Here is a 24,339-nt window from a genome sequence, read left to right on the forward strand (position 1 = left end):
AAAGCACGCATAAGAAAGATTGTATAGAATTAAAGGAGGGAATTAAAGTAGGGCTACAAAGAAAGAATACCTCCTAACATAAAAATTAAAAAATTAATGAAATCTTATTTGTTAAAATTAAATCATGTTCTATTAAACAAATCATGAAATTTTATTAAAATTGAAAAAGAAACCAAGTAATAAAGTGTGAGATTGCAAGGAAAAACACCTAGCTTTTAATTTCTCTCAGATATAAGAGAATTTTCAAAAGTGAAAAAAAAAAAAAAACCTTCATCTATTTCGTTCCTTTTCAACAAGTATATTCACACACATCTATTCGTTTTATATAGTTATTAATCAAAATCATGATTAAATACCAAAATAAAAATTTGTAAACAATATCCCAAGTGTTTTAGCCGCAACGTTTAGGATTTCTTATAATTATAATTGTTGTTTTTAAAACCACATTATTTTCACTGTAAAAAATAAAATAAAATAAAATTACATGTGCCTCCGATGCCGCTGGAAGAAAATTGAAGACAGATGCCGAATAACGGAGCCTTTTTCACCCTATTTATATATCTCCTCCTTCAAAAGCATAGTTACCTTCTTAGGAACCACTACATATAGATGGAATTGTTTGCTGGAGAATAATTAAGTACTTTGCATATCCAATTCAAGAACCCGTTAATTTGGTGCTCTCGTGCATATAATTAATCTCCCCTTTCCACATTAACTTAGAGGTCCCAGCAATTGATGTGAAGAGAGAATATGTGCTTAAAGCTTATTGAATCGTTTTTGTGTGCTCAACTCTGCAAATTAAAGATAGTTCTTCATATATAATTGGGAATATAATGATTGTTAAATATGATACATTCGATTCATCGCTGCTTTTGCTGATAATGCTTCAGCCTCTACATCTCTGGTTCGAGCCTGACAACAAAATTATGATACAAACTATTCCTGAATCCTCCTGCAGATTAATCACAAGATTCCACCATTCTTCATACTGTAACGACCTTCATTGATTGGTCAATTAACAAAGACAAAGGATGTAGAGGACCAAGCAACGTTGACAGTGGAAAGATCTGCCCTTTCGCCTAAGGGTTAAGACAAACATGTTTAATGAGAAAGCTTCTACATGCATCGCCAATGCAAATTATTGCAAGAAGATTAAGAAAATAAAAAAACAAAGAGAATCCCAAATCATGTAAAACAAAACAATGCTTTTTAAGCACTCAATGGACCACGTCGACTGGATGCCAATATTACATATATTTTTTGGACACGGGGAGACGATCGAGAACCAGGAAAAGAAATATCAGCACATAAAATATCACAAACGTAACATGCAAGATAAAATTAAAAAAAAAAAAAGGCACGCTTTATTGAACAGCATCGTATTTTGTGAGTTATTCAACAGTAACAGTGAAAGTTTTAGGTTTATTGTATAATTTAAATATTTTCGTTTTGACCAAAGAGAAAGAGAAAAGCTGGGGCTAAGGAGGTTCTGTGCAGCTTGGGAGAATAACTAGAGAATAAGGATGTTTGTGTAATATGCTCGTGAAAGAATATGAGACAGAAACCAAAGCTTCCCGACCCAAGTTGCTAAATTTAATCATTCTTAGAAATATAGGAAGTGAAAAAGAAACCGTGGCCTTTTTAAGCGAATGCCTTTTCCACGTTGAACTCGGTTTCAAAGGACAAGAAGCCCTTGAAACCAAACCTCTCTCTCTCTCAAGAACCCTTCATCCGCTGCTATAAATATATTCTTAGCAGACCATCAAGCTTCGAATATGTACCAATTTCTTGTATTATTGTTTTCTCTATTCTTTCGAAAGTGTTTGACAGATGTTCCTTTAATATACATAATTTGAGTTCATCATCACTTCTCTTTTTAGCCTATTTTAAAAAGACTTTCCCCCTGTGCTCTTAACGCCCTCCAAGTGCTCTTATTTATCTCGAGAAACCCAAGTGATACACTGAGACATTACTCAAAGGTCGAGAAATGGCTAGAAATGAGTGGATAAACGGATACTTGGAGGCTATATTAGATGTGGGGAGTGGTATTATGAAGAAAAGAAGTGATGGGAGATTGAAGATTGCCAAGTTTCAACAGGTGAAGGAAGACAAGTTGTTCAGTCCCATAAAGTACTTTGTCGAAGAAGTTATTAATAGCTTTGATGAATCTGATCTCCACAGGACATGGGTCAAGGTTAGTTCTCATTCTCTGTCACTCTTCAATTCTTCCTTCTTCTTTTTTTCCGTAGCTGATGAATCAAGGGCCTATTAGATTATGAACGTATGGTACAGAAGAACGCTAACTTTTTGGTTTCTAATACGCTCAGGAGGAGCGATATATGTTGTGTGTGTGTGAGTGTCGATCTTTTGTGCTCCTTTCAAAATCTCTCGAAATCTCTCTCCTCCATTCCATTCTATTGTTTTAAAATTATCAAAGATAGATGCCCCTTAACAACAAAAAAAGAAAAAAGAAGGCTGTTCATTTCTTCCTATAAACAGTGAACCGCATTCTTTCAATGATATAATTATATAAAATTAAGCTCTAAATTAAAACCAACTTAAATTCTAAAAATGAAGATGAAGTTTAGTTTTTATTTTTTGGGTTTAGTTGAATTTTGATTAATTTTCTTGGGTGATTTTGAGGTTAGTAAATTTTTTAGAATAACCTTTTTGATATTTATTAGATGAGATTTGGTAAGAATTGATTGAAAATGGATCTTTAATCTTTAAAAAACCCTATCTTGTGCTTTTTCAACCACCATTATTTTCGTCGGATTCTAAGCTAAGCATAGCAAGCAATGCATCATCTACCCCAACATGTTACGAATTACATGTCTTCATCTTTTTATTATATAATTAAAATAAAATAAAAAATTATTAAACTTATTGGATCCATAATTCAAATCATAAATTTAATAAATTAATTTAAATGGATAAAATCGATTTAATATGTTATTATCTAATTGTTAAAAAAAAATATCAACTTAAATATTTTTTAAAAAAAAGTCAAACCACTTTTTACGGGTCTACACTCTTAAGCTTTATTTTAAGGCACGATATGTTGGGACACTCAAGCTTGTGCACCTCGCATGGTTTATTTTTTAATATTTTATTTTTTTAATTGATTTTTATTTTTGTCATATAATTAAAAAAAAATATTATTGAAATCATTAGAATTTACAACCATGGTCACAAATTTAATAAGTTAACTTAGATAAACCAAAATCAATTCAATATATTATCATTTTAATGTTAAAAAAAAAAAAGTGTTACCTTCAATTTTTTTTAAAAATAAAATCCTTTTTTAACTGTTTTTAAGTTTTCTTTAAACATGCATATCTAGTCTTTACTTTTTATTTTATTTTTTATTTTTTATTTTTTTGAAAGGGTATATTCAACTAGTTCACTCCCACGTAATTTAATTAAAAATATAAACTTAACAACTACTCAAGGTGAGAGTTTTTAACTTTAACTCACTTACTAGATTTAACAATAATATAAAAGCTTCCCCACAAATTAAATTTCTTTTATGTTGAAAAAGTTTTTACTCCAACCGGATCATTCCACGGGAAGTGAACTCCCGACGCCAAAAGAAAATCAAAGTTTTAATAAGGGGACCCTTTTTGCATGATGCTAGATCGTTTCTTTCGGTAGTCCCGTGACAAGAATTAGTTCCTTGGATGAGGCCCACACTTATACTTACCTTTATTGTCTTCTTTATTGAGAAATACTTTAAAATACTTGGCAAAAACATTGTTATTTGTGTTACTGTTTAACAAGAAATAAGTAATTGTGATCTCCTATAATAATTTGTTCTTTTTTTTTGTCCATCTTTTTTTTTATTACACTCTCATAAACCCATATTAATAGCCAATTAAAGTATATTTATTGAAAAATAAAAAGACTCAAAGATAAAAAACTAAGATGAAAGATGTGACAAAAAGTGAAAGCTTTTATAAACTTCGGGTTAAACATATATTTTGATTCTTCAACTTTTTAAATTATGAACTTTCAATCTATAAACATTCATGATATTTAATTTTTATCTCAAATGTTATTTTTTTATTTGTCTCTATTCCTAATTTGAGAAATGAGAGAGGAAATTGCTAAATTTTGATAATAAAAAAAGAACATATCAATTGGGATTAATTTTGATCATAAAAACTGGTTGTTTGTGTGTCAATTGATTTTTTTAATAAGAAAACTTTATACAAATTATTTGTTTTTCTTTAAACTTGTCTAAAATTATACATTTGAGCCCGATAAAATATAGTATCAGGTTAATTATAGGTTCCAGAGCCGATGTTTAGGTTGTTGAAGATTATAAATATATTTTACAAGAACTTTAGGGTGGTGATTTTTTTAGGACAAATTAAATATGGTTGAAAATAAGCTTCTCTTAGTTTAAAATAGACTAGCTTGATATTTTGGTGACTAGAGGTAATTGAAATCAAGGAAATATAGGTGACACGTCATCTACCTCGCATTACAATCCGCTCCTTCAAAAAAAAAAAAAGTTGCATGAGTTGCTCAAGACCTGCACGCCTAGGCCTTCCTAGCTCAAAAGACTAGACCTTTTTAATTTTTTAATTTTTTAATTTTTATTTATTATAATTATATTTTTTTAATTTCATCACTTAATATTTTTTTATTGTTATTAATTAGACAATACAATTTGTTTTAGTATATTTTTTTTTTCAATCATTTTGATATTTTTGTTGATTTTCAATTTTATAGGTGTATTTTAAATAAAAAATTATTAAAAAAATATTCAACTCAATTAAATCCATAATCTGAATAATAAATTTAACTGATTAACTTTGATTGGATAGAGATTGAACTTGATTTTTTTTTTTACATAAATAGTTTTTAATTTATTTAATTAGATATATGTATGAATTTTTTAAATTCCTCTTAGAATTTTTCAAAATCATGTCGTTTAAAGCTTTTATATATAAAATATATATATTAAAAAAATATTCATTCCGTAGTATATATAGACACACACATTAGCTATTTGACTTATGCTTACCTTAGCTACGGAATGAATATTTTTTAGACACACACATTAGCTATTTGACTTATGTTTAGTTTAGCTACGGAATGAATATTTTTTTCTTAATATATATATATAGAGAGAGAGAGGAGGTTAGAACACAAGATTTATTGAAAAAAAAAAGAAGAAGAAACACTAATAATATCAGTCAAGTTGCATCTCATTGTCATATTTTTCTCATGTTAATGCTCATTTTTTTCTTATGTTAATTCTCAGTTCAATATATTAAATTTATATCATGTAAGGGCATACCACAAAAACTTTAAAATCTTATATATTCTCTAATTAATTATACCGTTAATTAGTTTTTGGATGCTTGCTATGTGTAATTAATGGAAAGTATGCATGCATGGAAGTAACTTGTGAGAATGACGGTGAAAGTGAATGACTTGCTGGGGCATGCAGATGATAGCAACGAGGAACACTCGTGAACGCAGTAATAGGCTTGAGAATATGTGCTGGCGGATTTGGCATCTCGCCCGCAAAAAGAAACAGGTCTGCTGCGTATATCTATGCTTTAATTTATCCCCTTTCTTCTTTTTCTTTTTCCTTTCTCTTTTTTTTTTCTAATAACGTTTAGGTTCTATCTTTCTTTTTTCCTTCTTCCCCGTAGCATAAACCCTAACCTGACTCATGTCCCAGCTTTCAAATTAAATAAGTCAAACCAACTTAACCACATAGCTTATTTAAAACTGTGTGCAGTAACTTTCTACACTCCACCATCTACTCTCCAATGGAAATTTTCAGTGAGCGTATTGCCCCAGTTTCAGGCTTGAAATGGCCTGTGCAAAATCTAGACATAGCTTATTACAAACAATCGAAATGGGGAATCAACAATAATCGATTTGAATATCCTGCATCGTTTACTGGGTAAATAGTATGGGAAGAGAAGGATATACAGAAGCAAATGCAACAAATAATAATAATAATAATAATAGCAGCATGTCCATATATAGTCCAAGGAAAAGTAGTATTACTGTAGCATATATATGAAAGAAAAAGTGGTTATAAAAATTGCAATTCATATCCTAGGTTTACATCTATCAGAGTGGATGCTCTGTGGTTGAAGTGTTAAGGTCTCTCCAGAAACATGGAAAGGTGGAAACTATGACTACTTCCAAGTATTTCCCTGCTAGGAATCTACTAGAGGCGATTCGATAATGGCTCTCTTGTTTCTTTGCTTTATATTAAGAAAGGGAATGAAGGATTATATATTCGCAGATAGCATGGGATGATGCACAAAGGCTTGCAAAAAGGCGGTTAGAGCGTGAGCAAGGACGTAATGATGCTGCTGATGATCTTTCTGAGCTATCTGAGGGTGAGAAGGAAAAGGGCGAGGCCAACCTATCAGAATCTGTCAGGGATATTGCAAGAATTAACTCTGACATGAAACTATGGTCTGATGACGAAAAACCTAGGCAGCTGTACATTGTGCTAATCAGGTATATTTCTACACAGCTTACCATAGTTAATTTCTATGCTACTAGCTATACATGTGGAGGACAAAGTGAGAAAGTCATATCTATTAAAAAAAAGAAACAATGACAATAATTGAAAGATAAATCAAAGGAAATCAGGATTCACTATCTCATAATAAATATCATTTTTCCTGTAGCATGCACGGGTTGGTCCGTGGAGAAAACATGGAACTGGGAAGAGACTCTGACACTGGTGGTCAGGTAGTTATGCCATACATCGCTAGTTGGCTTAGAGCCAGAATCAAGAACTTAACTGTGCAAACCTTACCAAAATAATCTGTGCTTCACCACCAATGACTCCAAATGCTTTTCTGATTACAGGTAAAATATGTTGTTGAACTAGCTCGAGCTCTAGCCAGCACAAAAGGAGTCTATCGTGTGGATCTCCTGACTAGACAAATCACCTCCCCGGAGGTGGATTTCAGCTATGGCGAGCCAATCGAGATGCTGTCATGCCCATCAGATGACAGTGGTAGTTGTGGAGCCTATATAATCCGGATCCCTTGTGGTCCTCAAGACAGGTAATCAGATTTATCCTCGTTTCAAGTTTTGCTAAGAAAGAAATATATATAATCACAAGATATATGCAACAGGTACATACCAAAAGAATCACTTTGGCCTTGGATACCTGAATTTGTTGACGGGGCATTAAACCACATCGTCAACATGGCAAGAGCGCTAGGAGAACAAGTCGATGGGGGGAAGCCATCTTGGCCTTATGTGATTCACGGCCACTACGCTGATGCTGGCGAAGTGGCAGCACACTTGTCTGGGGCCTTGAATGTGCCAATGGTTTTAACAGGGCACTCACTGGGGAGGAACAAGTTTGAGCAACTGCTCAAGCAAGGAAGGCATTCTAAGGAGCACATAAATGCAACCTACAAGATAATGAGGAGGATTGAAGCGGAAGAGTTGGGATTAGATGTTGCTGAAATGGTGGTGACTAGCACAAGGCAAGAGATTGAAGAGCAATGGGGTTTGTACGATGGATTTGATATCAAGTTGGAGAGGAAGCTCAGGGTCAGAAGACGCCGTGGAGTGAGTTGCCTGGGAAGACACATGCCAAGGATGGTGGTATTGACCTCTCTTATTCCTTGTTATCACCTCTTGTGCCAAAACAGAACAACAATTTTCAAACATCTTGAATTCCTGATCAAATCCTTAGTTCTAGAAAGTAACAAAGACAGGAAGTTATGCTAGCATACGAGAACATCTAGTTCCTTGCGCTAATTTACTTCAACATGAAATCACAGGATAATCTCCGAGCATACCCTTCCATGGTACTGTCTGGTAATCTTCTGCCATTGATAAAAATATAAAAGCCTGCATAAATCAGTAATTTGGGAAGTCCCCTCCGGCCATGTTAACACCAAAATGAATTAACTAAGAACACTTGTTCAGATGGCTCATGAAGATAACTAAGGATAGCAAGTGCCTTTCACTTTTACAGTCCATTGAAATTAAGTTCAAGCTCGTATTCTAATCACTATTTGGTATCAGGTTATACCTCCAGGAATGGACTTCAGCTATGTCACAGCAGAAGATTCATCGGAAGGTGATCTCAAGTCATTAATTGACTCTGATAGAAATCAAAACAAAAGAAGCCTGCCTCCAATATGGTCTGAGGTCAATCGTTCTCTCTTCATCATACGTGAATATTCTTGTGACATACTTTATAAGTGTTAACTTAGAATATCTAGATGTCACCCAAATCATTTCCTTTGATTTCTGCAGCAATTTCTTAAAAAAATAAAAAATAAGGATTTCCTTTGATTTCTGCAGCAATTTCTTTAAAAAAAAAAAGGAAAGAAATAAAGAAAGTTGAAGCCACTGCATAAATCTTTATGGCCAAATGTGGCCAACAATGATAGCCTTTCAACTGATTGCTAATGGAAACTATATGTAGAATCAACCAACGGCTACATTTTCTTCCAAAAGTCTAATTGAATTTGCAATGCAGATAATGCGTTTTTTCACCAATCCTCATAAGCCCACTATACTGGCATTGTCCCGACCAGACCCCAAGAAAAACGTCACCACGTTGCTCAAGGCTTTCGGGGAGTGCCAGCCCCTCAGAGAGCTAGCCAACCTGGTAAACTGAGTAGTTCATCTCAGTTCTCTATCAGCAAGTTTAAATACAACCATAACACTAAGCTAATTTGTTTTAAATTCCATACTTTTGCAGACGCTAATACTTGGTAATAGGGATGACATTGGAGAAATGTCTGATAGCAGCTCAAGTGTTCTTACAAATGTACTCAAGCTCATCGACAGGTATGATTTGTACGGTCAAGTTGCCTATCCTAAGCATCACAAGCAATCTGATGTTCCGGACATTTATCGTCTGGCAGCAAAAACAAAGGTACAACACTTCATTTCCTAATCGATCTTAAGAACTAGAGAATCTATCCCAATTCTTCTACCGAAGTTCTGATTAGCTATGGGCCTGCTTCTCTCCCAAAAAATAAGAAGAAAAAAAAGGAATCAGCCTAGGTAGACTTGACACAGGGCAACAACTCATGGTAGAGAGGGTGTATAATGCTATGTCTTCTCCATTTTCCTTTTTTCCTGTCTGAGAACGAGAACCTGTCACCATGTAGATTGGACCACTCCTTGTATCTACATAATCCATATACCATTAGCATTACCCTACCATACTGCCTGATAGTTGTCCACACCGTAACACATCTGCTTTCTCCTTGCAACATTTGAACTGCTAACAGTAATAATTCTGTGGTGGCTTTGTCTTGAAGGGAGTTTTTATCAATCCAGCTCTTGTGGAACCATTTGGTCTGACGCTCATAGAGGTAACTTTCATGTCTTAATAGCTCAAATTGGCTTAATTCATCTGATTAAACTTGGTCATTGTAATATTTCCAGAAAGCGCATAAGGAGATTTTCACCTTGTTTAATAAATAACAATCCTCAGATTCCAATTTACCCTTTAACTTGCAGGCAGCTGCATATGGTTTACCTGTTGTTGCTACCAAAAATGGTGGACCAGTGGATATTTTGAAGGTATTGATATTCCATGTTTCTCACACTAAAACTTTGAACCTGTTCCTTTTTTCTTTTCTTTTTTTCCCTTACACACTAAAACTTTGAACCTGTTCCTTTTCTCTCTTTTTTTTCCTCCATAAACTGACATTCAGACTTCTACAAAGTATGTGTCTTTGAGAATCATTCACAGTTCACCAATATCCAACTCTAAAACTTGAAACATATGTAGCTTCCATAGGCAGATGATATCAGAAGTCTGAAGAAATATTTAATGCTCCGTCAACCTTTCACCTTTACAAAAGCATCCTCACAGGATTCTGATGAAACCTACTTCTGGTGGTCTAACAAAAAGCAGTTCAAATTTTCAACAAACATCCAACTTTCTTTTGGTCAACAACTCAACTTACCAACAAAGATCTTCTCTGTTCTTTTTTTTTTTTTTCCAGATGCATAGTATCAAAATAAGCCACTTAAAGAACACCACTAATATGCATCTTCCTCTCTAAGCATTTGAAGACCTAGATTGCACAAGTCTATTCCAGTTTGGTTAATTCATGCTGAACTGTTTTGGTTTTTGAAATTTAGCATGCTACCACTAACAAATTGTGTAGCAGAAACTAACCATCTGAAGACTCTTTGTGTAGGTGCTTCACAATGGCCTGCTAGTTGATCCTCATGATCAAAAGGCCATTGCAGACGCCCTTCTAAAGCTTGTTGCAGACAAGAACCTCTGGACTGAATGCCGAAAAAATGGCCTTAAAAACATCCACAGCTTTTCATGGCCAGAACACTGCCGCAACTACCTATCCCACATTGAACAGTGCAGGAACCGCCACCCAACAACCCGTCTTGAGATCACACCAATTCCTGAAGAACCAATGAGTGAATCTCTAAAGGACATGGAAGACCTATCCTTGAGATTCTCAATAGAGGGAGATTACAAGCTTAATGGAGAGCTAGATGCAACAAACAAACAGAAGAAACTTATTGAAGCCATTACCCAAATGGCTCCTTCCAATGGCAAAGCGAGTGTCACTTACACTCCTGGCAGAAGGCAGATGCTATTTGTGATAGCCACTGATTGCTATAGCTTTAATGGACAGTCCACAGAGACCTTCCAGGAAATTATCAAGAATGTAATGAAAGCTGGAGGCCAAAGTCTAGGCGTGGATAGGATAGGCTTTGTACTGGCCACTAGCTCAAGTTTACAAGAAATTATGGAAGCACTCAGATGTTGCGAAGTAAAGATAGAAGATTTTGATGCAATAATATGTAATAGTGGAGGCGATATGTATTACCCATGGAGAGATATGGTGGTTGATGTGGATTATGAAGCTCATGTGGATTACAGGTGGCCTGGTGAGAATGTGAGGTCCATGGTAATGAGGCTAGCAAGAGCAGAAGATGGGGCTGAAGATGACATCAAGGAGTACATCAAGGCATCTAGTTCTAGGTGCTTCTCCTACAGCATCAAACCAGGAGTCAAGGTGAGATACTTCCGATGATATAAAAAACTGCCTATACATTCTACCCAACAATTACTAATAAGAATTCCAATGAATAAATTGCAGACACGAAAGGTATATGAACTTCGCCAGAGGCTCCGAATGAGAGGGTTACGATGCAACATTGTCTATACACATGCAGCATCAAGGTTAAATGTGACCCCAATATTTGCATCAAGAACACAAGCCCTAAGGTTGGACCCATGATTTTCAAAAATAGTATACATGTGAAAGAAATCATGATAGCTTATCAGTAAGATGCGAAAATCATAAAGTTTACACTAAATGATTTTATGTTTAATGCAGGTACCTTTCAGTTAGGTGGGGTATTGATCTTTCTAAAATGGTTGTGTTTGTGGGTGGAAGAGGGGATACAGATTATGAAGACCTACTGGCTGGCCTCCACAAGACCATTATTATACGAGGCTTAGTGGAATACGGCAGTGAGAAACTTCTTCATAGTGCAGAGAGTTTTAAAAGAGAAGACGTAGTCCCCCAAGAAAGCTCTAACATCAGTTTCGTGGAAGAGAAATATGAAGCTGCTGATATCTCAGCTGCTCTAGTGGCTATGGGGATTAAGTGATATTTAACCTTGCTCTATTTCTCTTTCCTTATCCTAACTGTGATTTGCATATAATTATAGGCAACAATCTCTTCCTAGATTACAGTTGCACAATAAACTCATAGGAAATCAGTATCGGTGCATATGACAAGACCTTTATTCTGATTTCTGAATATCATATAAAGAGGATTCATGTGCTATTTAAAGGAAAATGTATGTGTTCTCATATCTACATTTGATAAGCACTTTTGCACAAGCATTCTCTTAACCAATAATATCTACAGCATCAGATGATATCCTCTTGTTCAAAAAAGATACCATTGAGGTTACTCTAGCTCGCTATGTACTACCAGCTACATCCACATTAGTCCATGTTTACAGACAGACTATTGGTTTTACAGTACTAGTTTCTTGTTAAAGTGCACAGTTACCAGCACAAGAGCAGGTCCATGACCGGTATCCTTACCCTTCCTGCTTATCCATGGTTCATGTCCTTGATCGACCGGTATCCTTACCCTTCCTGCTTATCGACATGAACACATCATGCACAAAGCTCCATTGCCACCTTGTATTCCACTCCACATGCACATTTAACCATATGTGAAATATCCTGTAAGAATAACCCATGAACATGAACGGTTCAGTTAGGTCAAGATCAGTTTTTCTGGATTAAAAACAGGAAAACCTGGATGCAAAATAACAAATGATTCCTGGCATGGATACAGCACTACAATTCTCATTTTTACAATCAGGATGAATAAAAAAAAGGGTTCTTGAGCTGGTAAAAGTAAATCATAAGACAAATCCAAAAAATCCCAAAAACATTAAAAAGATTCAAATCAAGCGACAAGAAAATAACAAAGAAGAAATAAAGAAACCACAAATCTTGCTTTAAGGTCCTTCAAAGTACACGGGTTGCTTGAAAACTAACAGAAGAGTAAGAACAGAAGCACTAAACGATAAAAGAATGGACCTAATTTTTCCTCACATGAAACAGAATGGAAAGGCAAAACTAGGTGGATATTGGTCGAATATTTTATGAGCATGTCCCAAACCAAAGAAAATATGAATTCCATTCCCATTTTGAACAAAGTGTACCTGAAATTTCTCGAGGAAATGTAAAAACACAATCCAAGACTAAAAACAGACACGGTAAAAGAGCCTCTCAAGAAGTTGCAGTCTTGCAGAGGAGTTGGATAGCCTAAGACACTCACTTTGACACCTCTGAAGGGAAATACCATTCCAGTTAGGCACCTGGTGTTGATTGACACAAACAGTTCTCCCACAAATCTTGCTTTACAGTCTAAATCTTTCTTTGCAAGGGGAGATGGCTGATGGGGATGTGCAGTTACTGCATCCAATTTGTTGTATCAAGAGGGGAGAACAAGAGGGGGAGATGGCAGAGGAGGTAATCTACTGATCTCTCAAGTTTCACGAGGGGAGAGAATGATAGAGACTGAGAAAGAGGTGGCTGAGAGAGAGGTGGCGCTAGCAAGGGGGCTGGGGGGAGAGTGTGGCTAGTTGGTGGCTGCTGATGTCAATGCAATGGGAAAGGAGGAACATGTTTTAAGGTTAGGTTAGGTTTCAATTTATACCCTGTTTTTTTAAGTTGCTTTACATATGGTCTAGTCCAGTTTACAAAGTTTCAACCGGTCTGAATGATTTTTATGGTTTTTAAATCATTTTTTCCCTCTCATTTCAGTGTTTTTGGTTGATATTTTTTCGGTTTTTATAGTTTTCTCGATTGATTGGTTTTTTTGAACATCCCTACTACCACCCATGATCATGACTTCGGTACCTAAAACACCAAACACATGTCTGCTGAGATTTCAAGATGACTGCAGCAACAATAAAGTCTAGTCAAACTAAGCATCTTTTCTTTCAACTATTTATTTATTATAGATTTTCAGAAAACAGGAATTCTATGCATGGAACATTGTTGCACATGGATTCTAATATTACCCATCATTGGAGGCCCCTTCCCAATGAAAACCCAGCTTCGGCCACTTCTTTCACAACCATTTCATCTAGTATGAGACCCTGATTTCAGCCAAATGCAGTGAAAAGCTGTTGAAAACATTTACCTTAAGTTGCTTAATTTGCTTTTGCAGAGATTGTAAATACTCGATTTCTCCATCTCTATCTGATAAAAGAGCTTTGTATTCTTCTTCCAAGGTCTTAATGTCCATGTCAAAGAGCTCTGTCTACAGTCACAGGTATTTGTTGAGAGGTCAAGCATAAGAATTACATACGAGAAAATATTCATAAATTATCTTACACATAGGAGAACATGTGAGAATAGTAGTAAAAGCCACTCGTCATTTTGTTAGGTTCATTAGGCTTGGAAGCTCGATAATAACTATATGGAATACCAATATTGGACTATCCAAACAACAACATTTTTTTTCTGGATAGCAGGGACAAGGATAAAGGCGGTGCCCAGACAACAGATATAGGGTTGGAAATTGTCAAAAACTTCAAAATTTGGCATTGAATTTGATGCCTCCAGACAAAATCATCTGAATCCAAATAGGCACACAAACAAGTATTTATGCACACATATATGTACTGACTAGACGTCTAACCTTAACATCTTTGGCACTGCATTTCAACTGCTCAATAGACTGCTTCATCTGGAATAAGGCAGCCATGACTCGTTAAAATTCACTACATTCAAGGATAGATACAAGCAAAATATGTATTATAGTTTTTAGGATATGTTTGCTTTCCTCTAGAAATTTCTTCCTAAATCTCTTTCTTTTTTTTTCTCCAAAAGATGTTTGGAGGGGTTAATGCCAAGCTAGAGTAACTATTATAATATATGGCTAGGTCGACTGTTGCAAGTCATAATCTTTGTTCACATCAGATGGAAAAAAATAATGAACTTGAAAAAATTTCCTTATTGCGTGAAGGAATATCAGAAACATAAAATAAGGTTTATAATGATGATAGCTCATTTCTAAGAGAAAAATCTGATTTACAGATGCAGCATAAAGTTGAACATGGTTTTTAGGTATCTACAACAAAACACCATTGAAGTTTAATTTAAACGACCATAATCAGAATAGTAACTTTCTAATTCTCAGGCAACTCTAAAATCAGCCAAATGGAAAGCTAGCTTTCCACTTAAAAATGTTGAAATATAGAATTAAAATGAAGAAAAAGATTAGCTTTAGGCTAAGCAATTAAAAGTTAACAAGTACTTTAGACAAAGATTCTAATTACAAAAAACAAAAAAATGGAGATCTCAGTTGAAGAGAATTAACAAAAAAATATTCTAGAAACAAGAAAATTACTAGCTAAGTGAAGTTAAAAAACAGTACAAATACTACCCAGTAAATGGATGTATTTTGTAAAGCATAAATCAGTGTGCAAGAAATTTACTCAAAAAAGCAACCTTGCTGTTCTCTGTAACAAGTTTGGATGTCAGTTGTGCAATTTCAACAAGCTTGGATTTGGCAGAGTCCAGCTTGGCAATTAGGTTCTTTTCTGCATCATTCCCCTGCTATTCCAAGGATTCACTCAGAAATTGCAACTCCTCGTACATTTTTATTGATGGATGAAGGTTTTTTACCAGATTATCCATGATCAGGTGATTATCAATAGCACACTTCCCTACAAGAAAGGTAGAACATGAGATGAAAGTGATTGATACTCCACTTCTAGGACGAGAGATTACATAACCAAGGCTAGGAAGAGAGGTTACGAGGATACACAGACATTCCCTTTCACTTGTTCCTTTTCTTTCTTTAAGCCTTGCATATGATAGACTTTTCCCTTTCATTTATCTCTTCTTTGTTCTATCCACACATCACAATTTACACCAAAACAGGAAGACCCTGACTTCAAATCCTAAGACATTTCCAATATAATTTTAGGGTTTTCAAACCATGTGTGGGGGACTACACATGAGGGAGAGTTTTAAAAGCGGTGCCACAAGCAAACCACTCTCTAAGAGATCTAAAAGCTTAACTTTCACCTTTGTTTAAGTCTTTTGCTGTTAGATAAATCCCAATATGTTGCATGTACCACTTGCAACCTACAAACTTATCATGTTCTTCGAATGTTATGGTTCACTCTTTGTTAACTTTGTGAAATAAAGAGATCAAAATATGAATAGGCTACTAGAGTTAATATTGAAATAATTAAGAACTACAATATTTAAAAATTTCATCTGCCACTTATCTCTAGCAACACGTAAAAGTAATAAAGAACCATACCTTCAGTTTTTGCCGTTTGCTTGTCAAATTCTTCCTTCACCTGTAAACTTTCTCATTAGTGCTTTTGTTATGATACATTTATCAGTAAATATTCAAAACTTTCTAAGATCAAATGTGTAAATGACAGTGAAGAAGATCTGAAGAAGCTAAGAAACCAAAGCCAAGATAGCTTGGCAAAATACAGCCCCCTGAGTGCTCCAGTTTGAGCATCAATCCCAACAGTAGTTGTGTGATTGGGAAGAAACAGGCTTGTTTTTTGTTTTTCGTTTTTCAGTAAGAAAGTAATTTAATTATGATACTAGTTTGGGCCACATAGAAGGCGCGAAGTAGAAGGCTTGTTTTTTGTTTTTCGTTTTTCAGTAAGAAAGTAATTTAATTATGATACTAGTTTGGGCCACATAGAAGGCGCTTCTTCCTGTAACATTATGAAGCTAAACTTGTAATCCAACTCAAATGACTTCTTCCTGTAACATTATGAAGCTAAACAACTTGTAATCCAACTCAAATTAATAATAGTGCAATATGGATCTTACTATTTAAAATTTGATGTGACATTATATGAATTCCAAAAGTAATATACACATAATTAAGCTCTAGCCAAGCTAGAGAGCAATTATTTATATTTGTATTTAATCATGCAAAATAAATAAACTCGAGAACTTTTCTTGGGGACTAGGCCTTCTAGCAATTTTCAACATATTTCTTCAAAAACAAATTATCTTTTACAAAAAATAAATAAATAAATGATGATGATGATACCTACTGATATTCTTCTATAGAAAAAAAATAATATAAAAATATAAAAATTTCTACCACCTCCTCACCAATGTTTTGGCTCCAATGAATGTGTTATTTGATATTTTCAGACTATGAATCTTTTCTTTTCTTTTCTTTTCTTTTCTTTTCTTTTTTCTTTTATTTTTTTCCTGGTTACTGGAAATAGCATTCTTGTTAATTGAATAGCTATAAAACCAAGTAAACACATAGACCAACTTTAAGTAAACTTTAATTAACTAATATATTTATTGCTTTAGTCTCCTGTTTTTCAAGAAGTTTCATATCAAACAATGTGATATGAATAGATCAAGCTATGCATGCCCTTTCTCACTTGATCTTCCTTCTCATCACTGTCAAAATATACCTTAATGGCCAAGAAATTAAGAATCTTCAAGTCTTTTAATACGCACCACATCACAAATCCCACATGCAATTGCTCTAAACTTAGCTTTTGCACTACTCCTTACCACAACACCTTGTTTTTTGCTTCTCCAAGTAACTAAATTCCCTCCAATAAAGGTACAATAACCAAAAGTTGATCTTCTATCAATTAGACTCCAGCCCAATCTGCATAGTTGTAGACTTCAACCCGTAAATGTTCGTGTTTCTTAAATAATATACCTCTTCCAAGAGTCCCTTTCAAGTACTTTAAGATTTTATTAAAGCCATCAAAGTGTTTCAGGCTAGGTGAATGCATGAATTGGCTTACCATGCTTACTACATAGTGTGAAGCCTTTTGCCACAAGCCTTGCCTTGTACTTTTCTAAGCTTCTGTTTGTTTTGCATTTAATCGTAAACACTCATTCAAACCTTACTTTCTTCTTTTCCAATAGCAAGTCAACTAATTTCCAAGTGTCATTTTTGTTCAAAGCATTCATTTCTTCCATGACTACTATCTTCCAATTCAGATCGTCTAGAGCTTCTTGAATATTTCTTGGAATAAACAATTGAGATATCTTAAAGGTAAAAGCTCTATAATTATTTGAAAGTTTTTATTAAGATAAGTATTCAATGACATTGTTTTCTCCTTGCTGAATTTCACCAAATGTCAAAGTGCCACAAACTTGAGATTGATTACCCAAATCACAATACATCTTGTTAAGATTATCCCAAAGTTCCTTTGTCGTTGAATAACACATATAGTTATCATTGATGTCCCCATCCATGGAATTCATAAGCCACTTTAGAACCATGGAGTTTTCAGCATCCTACGTAGCATATGTTAGGCCCTCCCTTGCTTCTGCCTTCTTCTCACTAGTCAAATAGCCTAATTTCCCTAACCCCCGAATATACATGCACACGAACTGAGACCAACACAAGAAGTTATAGCCAATAAAACAAATGGTGGTGATTTGGACTGAGTGTGGCTCATTATTGGAGGCTTGGGTCGTAGCAAGTTTTGTTTCAGACATGGTGAACAAAAGCAAAAGCAGCAAGGAGATGGAAAAGGTTCTAGGGTTTTTAAAAAGAGTTGATGATCAAATCTCTGCTTTGATACTATGAAGACAGAGTATTCTTTGGAGATCAGTTTATCAACTAAATTCAAAATAGTTTATCCAAGGTTCCTATTTGAAGGAGTTCCTATTTGAAGGAGAACATAAGTTTATCCAAGGTTCCTATTTGAAGGAGAACACGAGGCATGAAATCAAGAACAAATCGAATCTATTTTGATTAATATTCTAAGTAGGAGTGACCACTAATTTATAGGATTTGATTAATACCAAATCTATTTTCTAATTTATAGACAACCTGATATGGAATCTTTTATTTTATAACAAATCTAGAGATAAAAGTATCATAAAAGTTGGAGATCTAATAGAAATGAGATAAAAGGCAATGAGAATGTCACCCTTCCATGGATCTTCTCACAAGAAAATATGATTCCATCTCTGACCTTATCTTTAACGCAGGATAACTGCATCAATTTTAGCAAAAGGAGAAACTGATTTCTAACATCCTAGATGACTTACATTAGCTCCAAACTTGGCATTCAACTCACACCCATTCTACTGAAGGTCACACTCACAACCACTTTAATTCAGCTTGCAAAATGATTTTTCAGCCAAAAATAATGATTAGGGCATTTTTCCATTAGAACCAAACACCAAACTCATAGTTCAAAATTACAACGCCACCATAGGGGGAAAAATAAAAACTAAGAGAGTTTGACAGGAGCTACAAGGCTACATTTCCTCAAAACCACTTCTGTATTGAGGAATTTTATCGAGTGACTAACTCTAAGAAATAAAGATTTGTTGCAATTAAATTCAGCTTGCAAAATGATTTTTCAGCCAGAAATAATGATTAGGGCATTTTTCCATTAGAACCAAACACCAAACTCATTGTTCAAAATTACAACACCACCATAGGGGAAAAAATAAAAACTAAGAGAGTTTGACAGGAGCTACAAGGCTACATTTCCTCAAAACCACTTCTGTATTGAGGAATTTTATCGAGTGACTAACTCTAAGAAATAAAGATTTGTTGCAATTAAATTCAGCTTGCAAAATGATTTTTCAGCCAGAAATAATGATTAGGGCATTTTTCCATTAGAACCAAACACCAAACTCATAGTTCAAAATTACAACGCCACCATAGGGGAAAAAATAAAAACTAAGAGAGTTTGACAGGAGCTACAAGGCTACATTTCCTCAAAACCACTTCTGTATTGAGGAATTTTATCCGAGTGACTAACTCTAAGAAATAAAGATTTGTTGCAATTAAATTCAGCTTGCAAAATGATTTTTCAGCCAGAAATAATGATTAAGGCATTTTTCCTCAACAAAATGGAGCAATTTGTACAGTAAGTTACTAGATAAAATCCTAAAAATTAATTTTCAGGTTATAAAGACTAGAAGAAAATTTGAACTTAGCAAAGGCATGATGAGAAATAGAGGGGGGAATAAAATTAAGAAGAGATGAAGCCAAGTACTTGCTCCAGCATTGGACCATGATAACGAGCTCTACTGTCTGGGATTGTTCAATAGCTTAAATTAAGATTTCGCAACAAGGTTGCGCAACTAGTGTAAAAATCAAACCTTCCAGTCTGATCCATATTGAGAGCATGAAAAAAATAAGATGTTTGAAGATATGAAGGCAATAGATGTGTTTATTGTTCTGAGAAGCTTATTCACTAAGTGCTGATCTTGTCTGCTCCTACTATGCATCTCTCTTTTATTTTTCAGGTTTGTTGAAATATGATGCTGCAGTTCTTCAGTTCATGTCTCATTTTTATAAGTAATTACTGTTGCTTATCACATAAAAGGAAAGAAAAGGGGATTTAGCAAGAAGTACCGATCCATGCTCTCCCATTTCTCCACTAATTCTGTGTGTGTGGACCCAATCCTGCACATAGTCAAAAATAGACGTAACTCTCGCAGGTTGAAAATGGGGAGAAATAGCGTACAAAAATTTTGCAAGGTAAGGAGTTTCAAAATCACACCAGTTGTTGTTGTAATTTGGAATTCATATCATCTGCAACCTTTGTATAGTAAGCACTGTTGTAGTAAACACATCAAAATTCACGATCAATATTTTAACATGAGCTTTAACACAATTTAATCACTTAAATTAGTGCCCTCAATAACCTTTTCTCTACAAGTCTGGCAGACAAACTGACTCTTTCTTGTTGAATAAGCTCCAATGTCTGCATGTTAAGAAGAGAAAGTTGGACTGAATCAATAATATGAAACATAGGTATTGATTGTTTTTAGACAATCAAGAAGAGAGTAGCATAACTATTTCCTTGACAGAATACCCATTTATTTCATACATGATAATATCACCTTAAGAAGTTCGATATATATATGACATCCTAAGATCAATATTGTGATGCACATATTCTGCCTACACCCCCCATACTCCATCAAAAAATACTCTCACACTACCATATAGAAAATGTTTGTAGTCATAACATTAAGCCTCAATCAACTATTCAGCCAAAGCTCATAGAAGGATTGAAGCTCAATATTCTCATGTACATTTCCTGCAGTTTTGACAGCCCCAATTTCTTTCCTTATACTTTTTCAGAAATGTGCCATCTAGTGGACTGTATCATATCTGATGTAAGTGACTATGGAGATAGGAGAACTCCTTGTTGTCAACAAAAGGATGTCATTCCAGACATTATATTTATGGTTAAAATTGTCCAAATGAACTTTGCATGCTTAAAATAAGTGTGCATTAACAGGTGTATCAACCCCACAATGGGATTATGGGAAAAAGATAATTATATATATATAGAAGAATCCATCACTACATGCACCGTTTTTTTTTATTATTATTATTATTATTTTGAAGTGGGGGGGGGGGGAACAGCTATAACATACAATAAAGGAACCATTTAACATGTCAATAAAAGAACTAGATAACACAAAGCAGGACCGCAAAAAATTTTCAAACGTCACAATTTGACCCGTATTGTTATTTATATGATGATTAATGTAGTAATTTGTAGTTTTCAATAAAGCATGACAGATTTAAGGACAAGCAAGAAGACCTCCATTTGCTTTCTTCCTCATAAGGTTTGAACTTTGCCTTAATATTCTTCCTCATAAGGTTTGAACTTTGCCTTGTGAGAAACTAGAAATGTCATCTCAAGATGCTAGTGCCTTGTTAGGTAGCAGGTTTTGATGCATATAAAACTTTCCTTAATCATACATCACAAAACTTCATGTGAAAGAAATCATAAGTTTGCAACATGAATTCCAATTTCAGACTGCTATTTAAAAAGCAAGATAAAGTTTAGCATGTTTTGCACTATTTAAAAAGCATGATAACTTAAATTCTCAGATGAATTTAAGTAATCCAAAAGCTATAATCTAAAGAGCTTCAACAAACATTCACATCAATAACATGGCAGTATCCCAGTCAAAGAAAGAGAAGAAACAAATAAGTGAGAATAACCAGAGTTACTTTTAATGATTTTGAGCGACAAAGATATGTTATCACCATTTACCCCCTTTTTTCAGTATAAACAAGTTATCCTGTCCTAAACAAGATCAAATATCAATTATGGTGATCATGCTACGGCTTATTATACATGAATTGGATCTTAAAGTTAAAAAGTAACTTCCCCGGTCATGATAAGCAAGTTTTATGAGAACCACATTATTCTAAGATTCCTTGCTGCATTGTACTCTAGCTGGTTTTCTATTAACTTCTTTTTGTTTTGAGTTATTAGTTATTTATTTTAACTCATTTTAAGTTATTTCTCAAATTATTTCCATTTTGCAGGGTTAGCAACCAATAGCTTAATGCAGAAACACTGACTTTTTTATTTATTTGTTTGTTTATTGAGAGAGAAACATGGACATGGTAAAAAAGCTCAGTGAATTTATAGGTTGCACATGCTAGCTCATCACCTATTTTATGTTGGAGATTTCTCTTATGGCCTTTCTCTACTTTCATTTGTAGCTGACAGCATTGCACAAGTCTTGAACTAACAGACAGAATCATGATATGAGATCATAAATCATCCCAAGAGCAAAATTGTTTTCTTCCCTGGTTTTTTTTTTATATATAATTGGATTACCTCTTCTAGCAAAATTGTTTTCTTCCCTGGTTTTTTATATATATATATATAATTGGATTACTTCTTGTATTAGATTCATGCTACTCTTGGAATACCTGAGCGAGGGTGTATGAATCAGAGTCCAACGAGGCAATCTTCCTCTGTTTTTCCAATATCTGTGAGCATATCTCCCCCTTTGCCTTCATCATCTGCTCAGTGTCTTCTTTGAGTCGTTTTGTTTCAGACTTTGCTGCAAAAAAAAAAAAAGTTGGGAGAACATTGACGATCAGATATCATTAAACAACTTAAATCAAAAACTTGTTTGAACTTCGAGCACAATGGTTTTTGAAAGTTGAAACTCATTATCAAAGAAATTCAAAATGCTGAGGCAAGGCTGGTTATAATTAGCATTATCTGCAGATCACAAATCTTAAACATAAACAATTCCTCATTCTAAGTGACTTTGACTTCATAACCTACAACAAGACGTCTGGCCTGTGCAAATTACAGGTGTCACTAATTTCAATATTTCGAGTTCACTCTAGCTTTAACAAATCACAACTGATGTTTACAAATCAAATTAGCAAATAAAAATTAAGCGCCTCGTATTTTAAGCCTTAGCAGTTAAACTTTTGGCTCTTTGCTTTCCAAAAATGTAACAGTAAATCAAATAAAAAGAGCAAGAAAATAGTTTCCCTCAGTTATTCCATAGCAAGCAAATTAAATTTAGAGAAGAGAGAATTTTAGAAAAAAACTGAAATATAATTGCACGAAAGATAAAATAATAGGCACTGATTGCAATATTTAGAGTTATTCTGAATCGATTACTAAATAATTACGAAAAGAAAAGAAAAGAAACATATAATTGAATATTGAAACTTAACAAGTTAGGTTACACAAGAAATTATAAACAAATAAGTAATTTAAAAAAAAAAAAAGGGAAACACGAACCAGAAGCGAGGTCTTTCTCCAATGTTTGAATGGTAGTGATGTGAGACTGCTCTTCAACTGAAATCTTCGCTGCTTGATCTTCCACTTCTGTACATCCATTTCATTTCAATTTACGTCACTGCCACTACTACAACTACTTGTAGCAATGCAATTTCACAATCACTAAATTTGAGATTAAATGCTTCGAAATTAAGCTTCCGTTGTTGATTTTTTGAGAAAGAGAGAGAGATTGATTACCGTTCATTTGAGAGCGAAGAGTCTTCATGTGATGCAAGTACTCCTCCATCTTCAATGCCTGATTTTCCGAATCAAACAGAATAATCCCTAACAATTGCTAGTATACTGAAAAAGAAATGAGACCAGAAAAATTGAGAGAAACTGATTCAAAATCCACCTTTTGGAGAGAGATAGGAGTGAAAAAAGTTTTGGAGGGAGAATGAGAGTCGTTTGCCCTTTGTAGCCAACCGGCACGGAAACACTTTGTGCGTGAGTGCTCTTTGAGTCTTTGTGAGAGAAACTTTTTGAACTTCTAATTTAGTTATTGAAGTTCAAAAGTTTATGTTTAAATACCACCGAAAATTAAAAACAAAAATTCAATAGTTTTGAATATTGGTATATATATATATTTTTTATTATTATTATTATTATATAGTAATATTACACATGTATCCTTATACATAAGAAATTTAATTTATTAAAGAAAGGGTACCAGAGTTTTTTACTTTTAATTTTTTTTACGGTTTAATTCAGGCTAATAATATAATTTAATATTAAAATAATATTTTAATTTAATATATTAGTCATTGCTGGTTTGTTTGAGGATAATTTTATATTTTTAATACAACAAAATAATAAAATACTTATAGAAATAAAAAAACAAATCAATAGTTTTGGATAAGAATATATAGGTATTTTTTATTTTTGATATGTAATAGAATTACATATATATTTTTAGATTTAAAAAATTTAATTTATCATGACAAGGGATATTAGAGGTTTTTATATCAAGTTTTTTTTGTTGTTATTTAGTTTAGGGTAATGGTGTGATTTAATATTTAATATTAAAATAATATTTTTATTTTAAAAAAATTATTAATACATGTACAGAACATTCTAGCACTTGAGAGTTGTCATATATTTTGGATGACTTGGTGTCATGGTTTTTGGAAGTAAATATTGGTTCGTTGTTGTATCATTTAATATCTTGTTATTTTTTTTCTATAATCGATAATGTGTGTTGTCAAAATATGAAGATTTATTGCTAATAATCTTTTTATC

The 24,339-nt window shown here is 33.9% G+C and overlaps 2 protein-coding genes and 1 long non-coding RNA gene across 6 annotated transcripts; 2 read left to right on the top strand and 1 right to left on the bottom strand.

The window, feature by feature from the left end:
* The first annotated feature begins 1,587 nt into the window (after positions 1 to 1,587).
* Positions 1,588 to 11,827, top strand: ATSPS4F (Sucrose-phosphate synthase family protein). Its single transcript, XM_011012768.1, has 14 exons — positions 1,588 to 2,194; positions 5,462 to 5,551; positions 6,278 to 6,498; positions 6,672 to 6,735; positions 6,856 to 7,055; positions 7,128 to 7,608; positions 8,035 to 8,160; positions 8,495 to 8,626; positions 8,720 to 8,896; positions 9,288 to 9,341; positions 9,490 to 9,552; positions 10,179 to 11,021; positions 11,106 to 11,233; positions 11,346 to 11,827. The coding sequence occupies exons 1-14, from the start codon at positions 1,988 to 1,990 to the stop codon at positions 11,620 to 11,622; spliced, it is 3,063 nt and encodes a 1,020-aa protein (XP_011011070.1). The 5' UTR covers positions 1,588 to 1,987; the 3' UTR covers positions 11,623 to 11,827.
* Positions 11,775 to 23,581, bottom strand: LOC105115758 (tropomyosin). 4 transcript variants are annotated; one of them, XM_011012765.1, is made up of 13 exons: positions 23,299 to 23,581; positions 23,062 to 23,148; positions 22,227 to 22,360; positions 20,186 to 20,244; positions 20,047 to 20,095; positions 19,893 to 19,946; positions 15,822 to 15,861; positions 15,176 to 15,216; positions 14,999 to 15,103; positions 14,187 to 14,234; positions 13,686 to 13,805; positions 12,140 to 12,211; positions 11,775 to 12,101 (listed from the first exon to the last, which is right to left on the bottom strand). In XM_011012765.1, exons 1-12 carry the CDS (start codon positions 23,345 to 23,347, stop codon positions 12,143 to 12,145), a joined length of 855 nt encoding a protein of 284 aa, XP_011011067.1. In that variant the 5' UTR covers positions 23,348 to 23,581; the 3' UTR covers positions 11,775 to 12,101; positions 12,140 to 12,142. The 4 variants fall into 4 exon arrangements, with proteins under 4 accessions (XP_011011067.1, XP_011011066.1, XP_011011068.1 ...); XM_011012764.1 differs by having other exon boundaries at positions 19,893 to 19,943; positions 20,041 to 20,095; XM_011012766.1 differs by lacking the exon at positions 14,187 to 14,234 and having other exon boundaries at positions 19,893 to 19,943; positions 20,041 to 20,095.
* On the top strand, positions 16,151 to 18,627 carry LOC105115757 (uncharacterized). The gene is made up of 3 exons (XR_840385.1): positions 16,151 to 16,243; positions 16,293 to 18,159; positions 18,211 to 18,627. It is a non-coding gene; the product is annotated as an uncharacterized LOC105115757 (long non-coding RNA).
* Positions 23,582 to 24,339: the final 758 nt, after the last annotated feature.

Source organism: Populus euphratica, unplaced genomic scaffold, assembly GCF_000495115.2.
Source record: "Populus euphratica unplaced genomic scaffold, PopEup_1.0 scaffold759.1, whole genome shotgun sequence".
Taxonomy (NCBI): Eukaryota; Viridiplantae; Streptophyta; class Magnoliopsida; order Malpighiales; family Salicaceae; genus Populus; species Populus euphratica.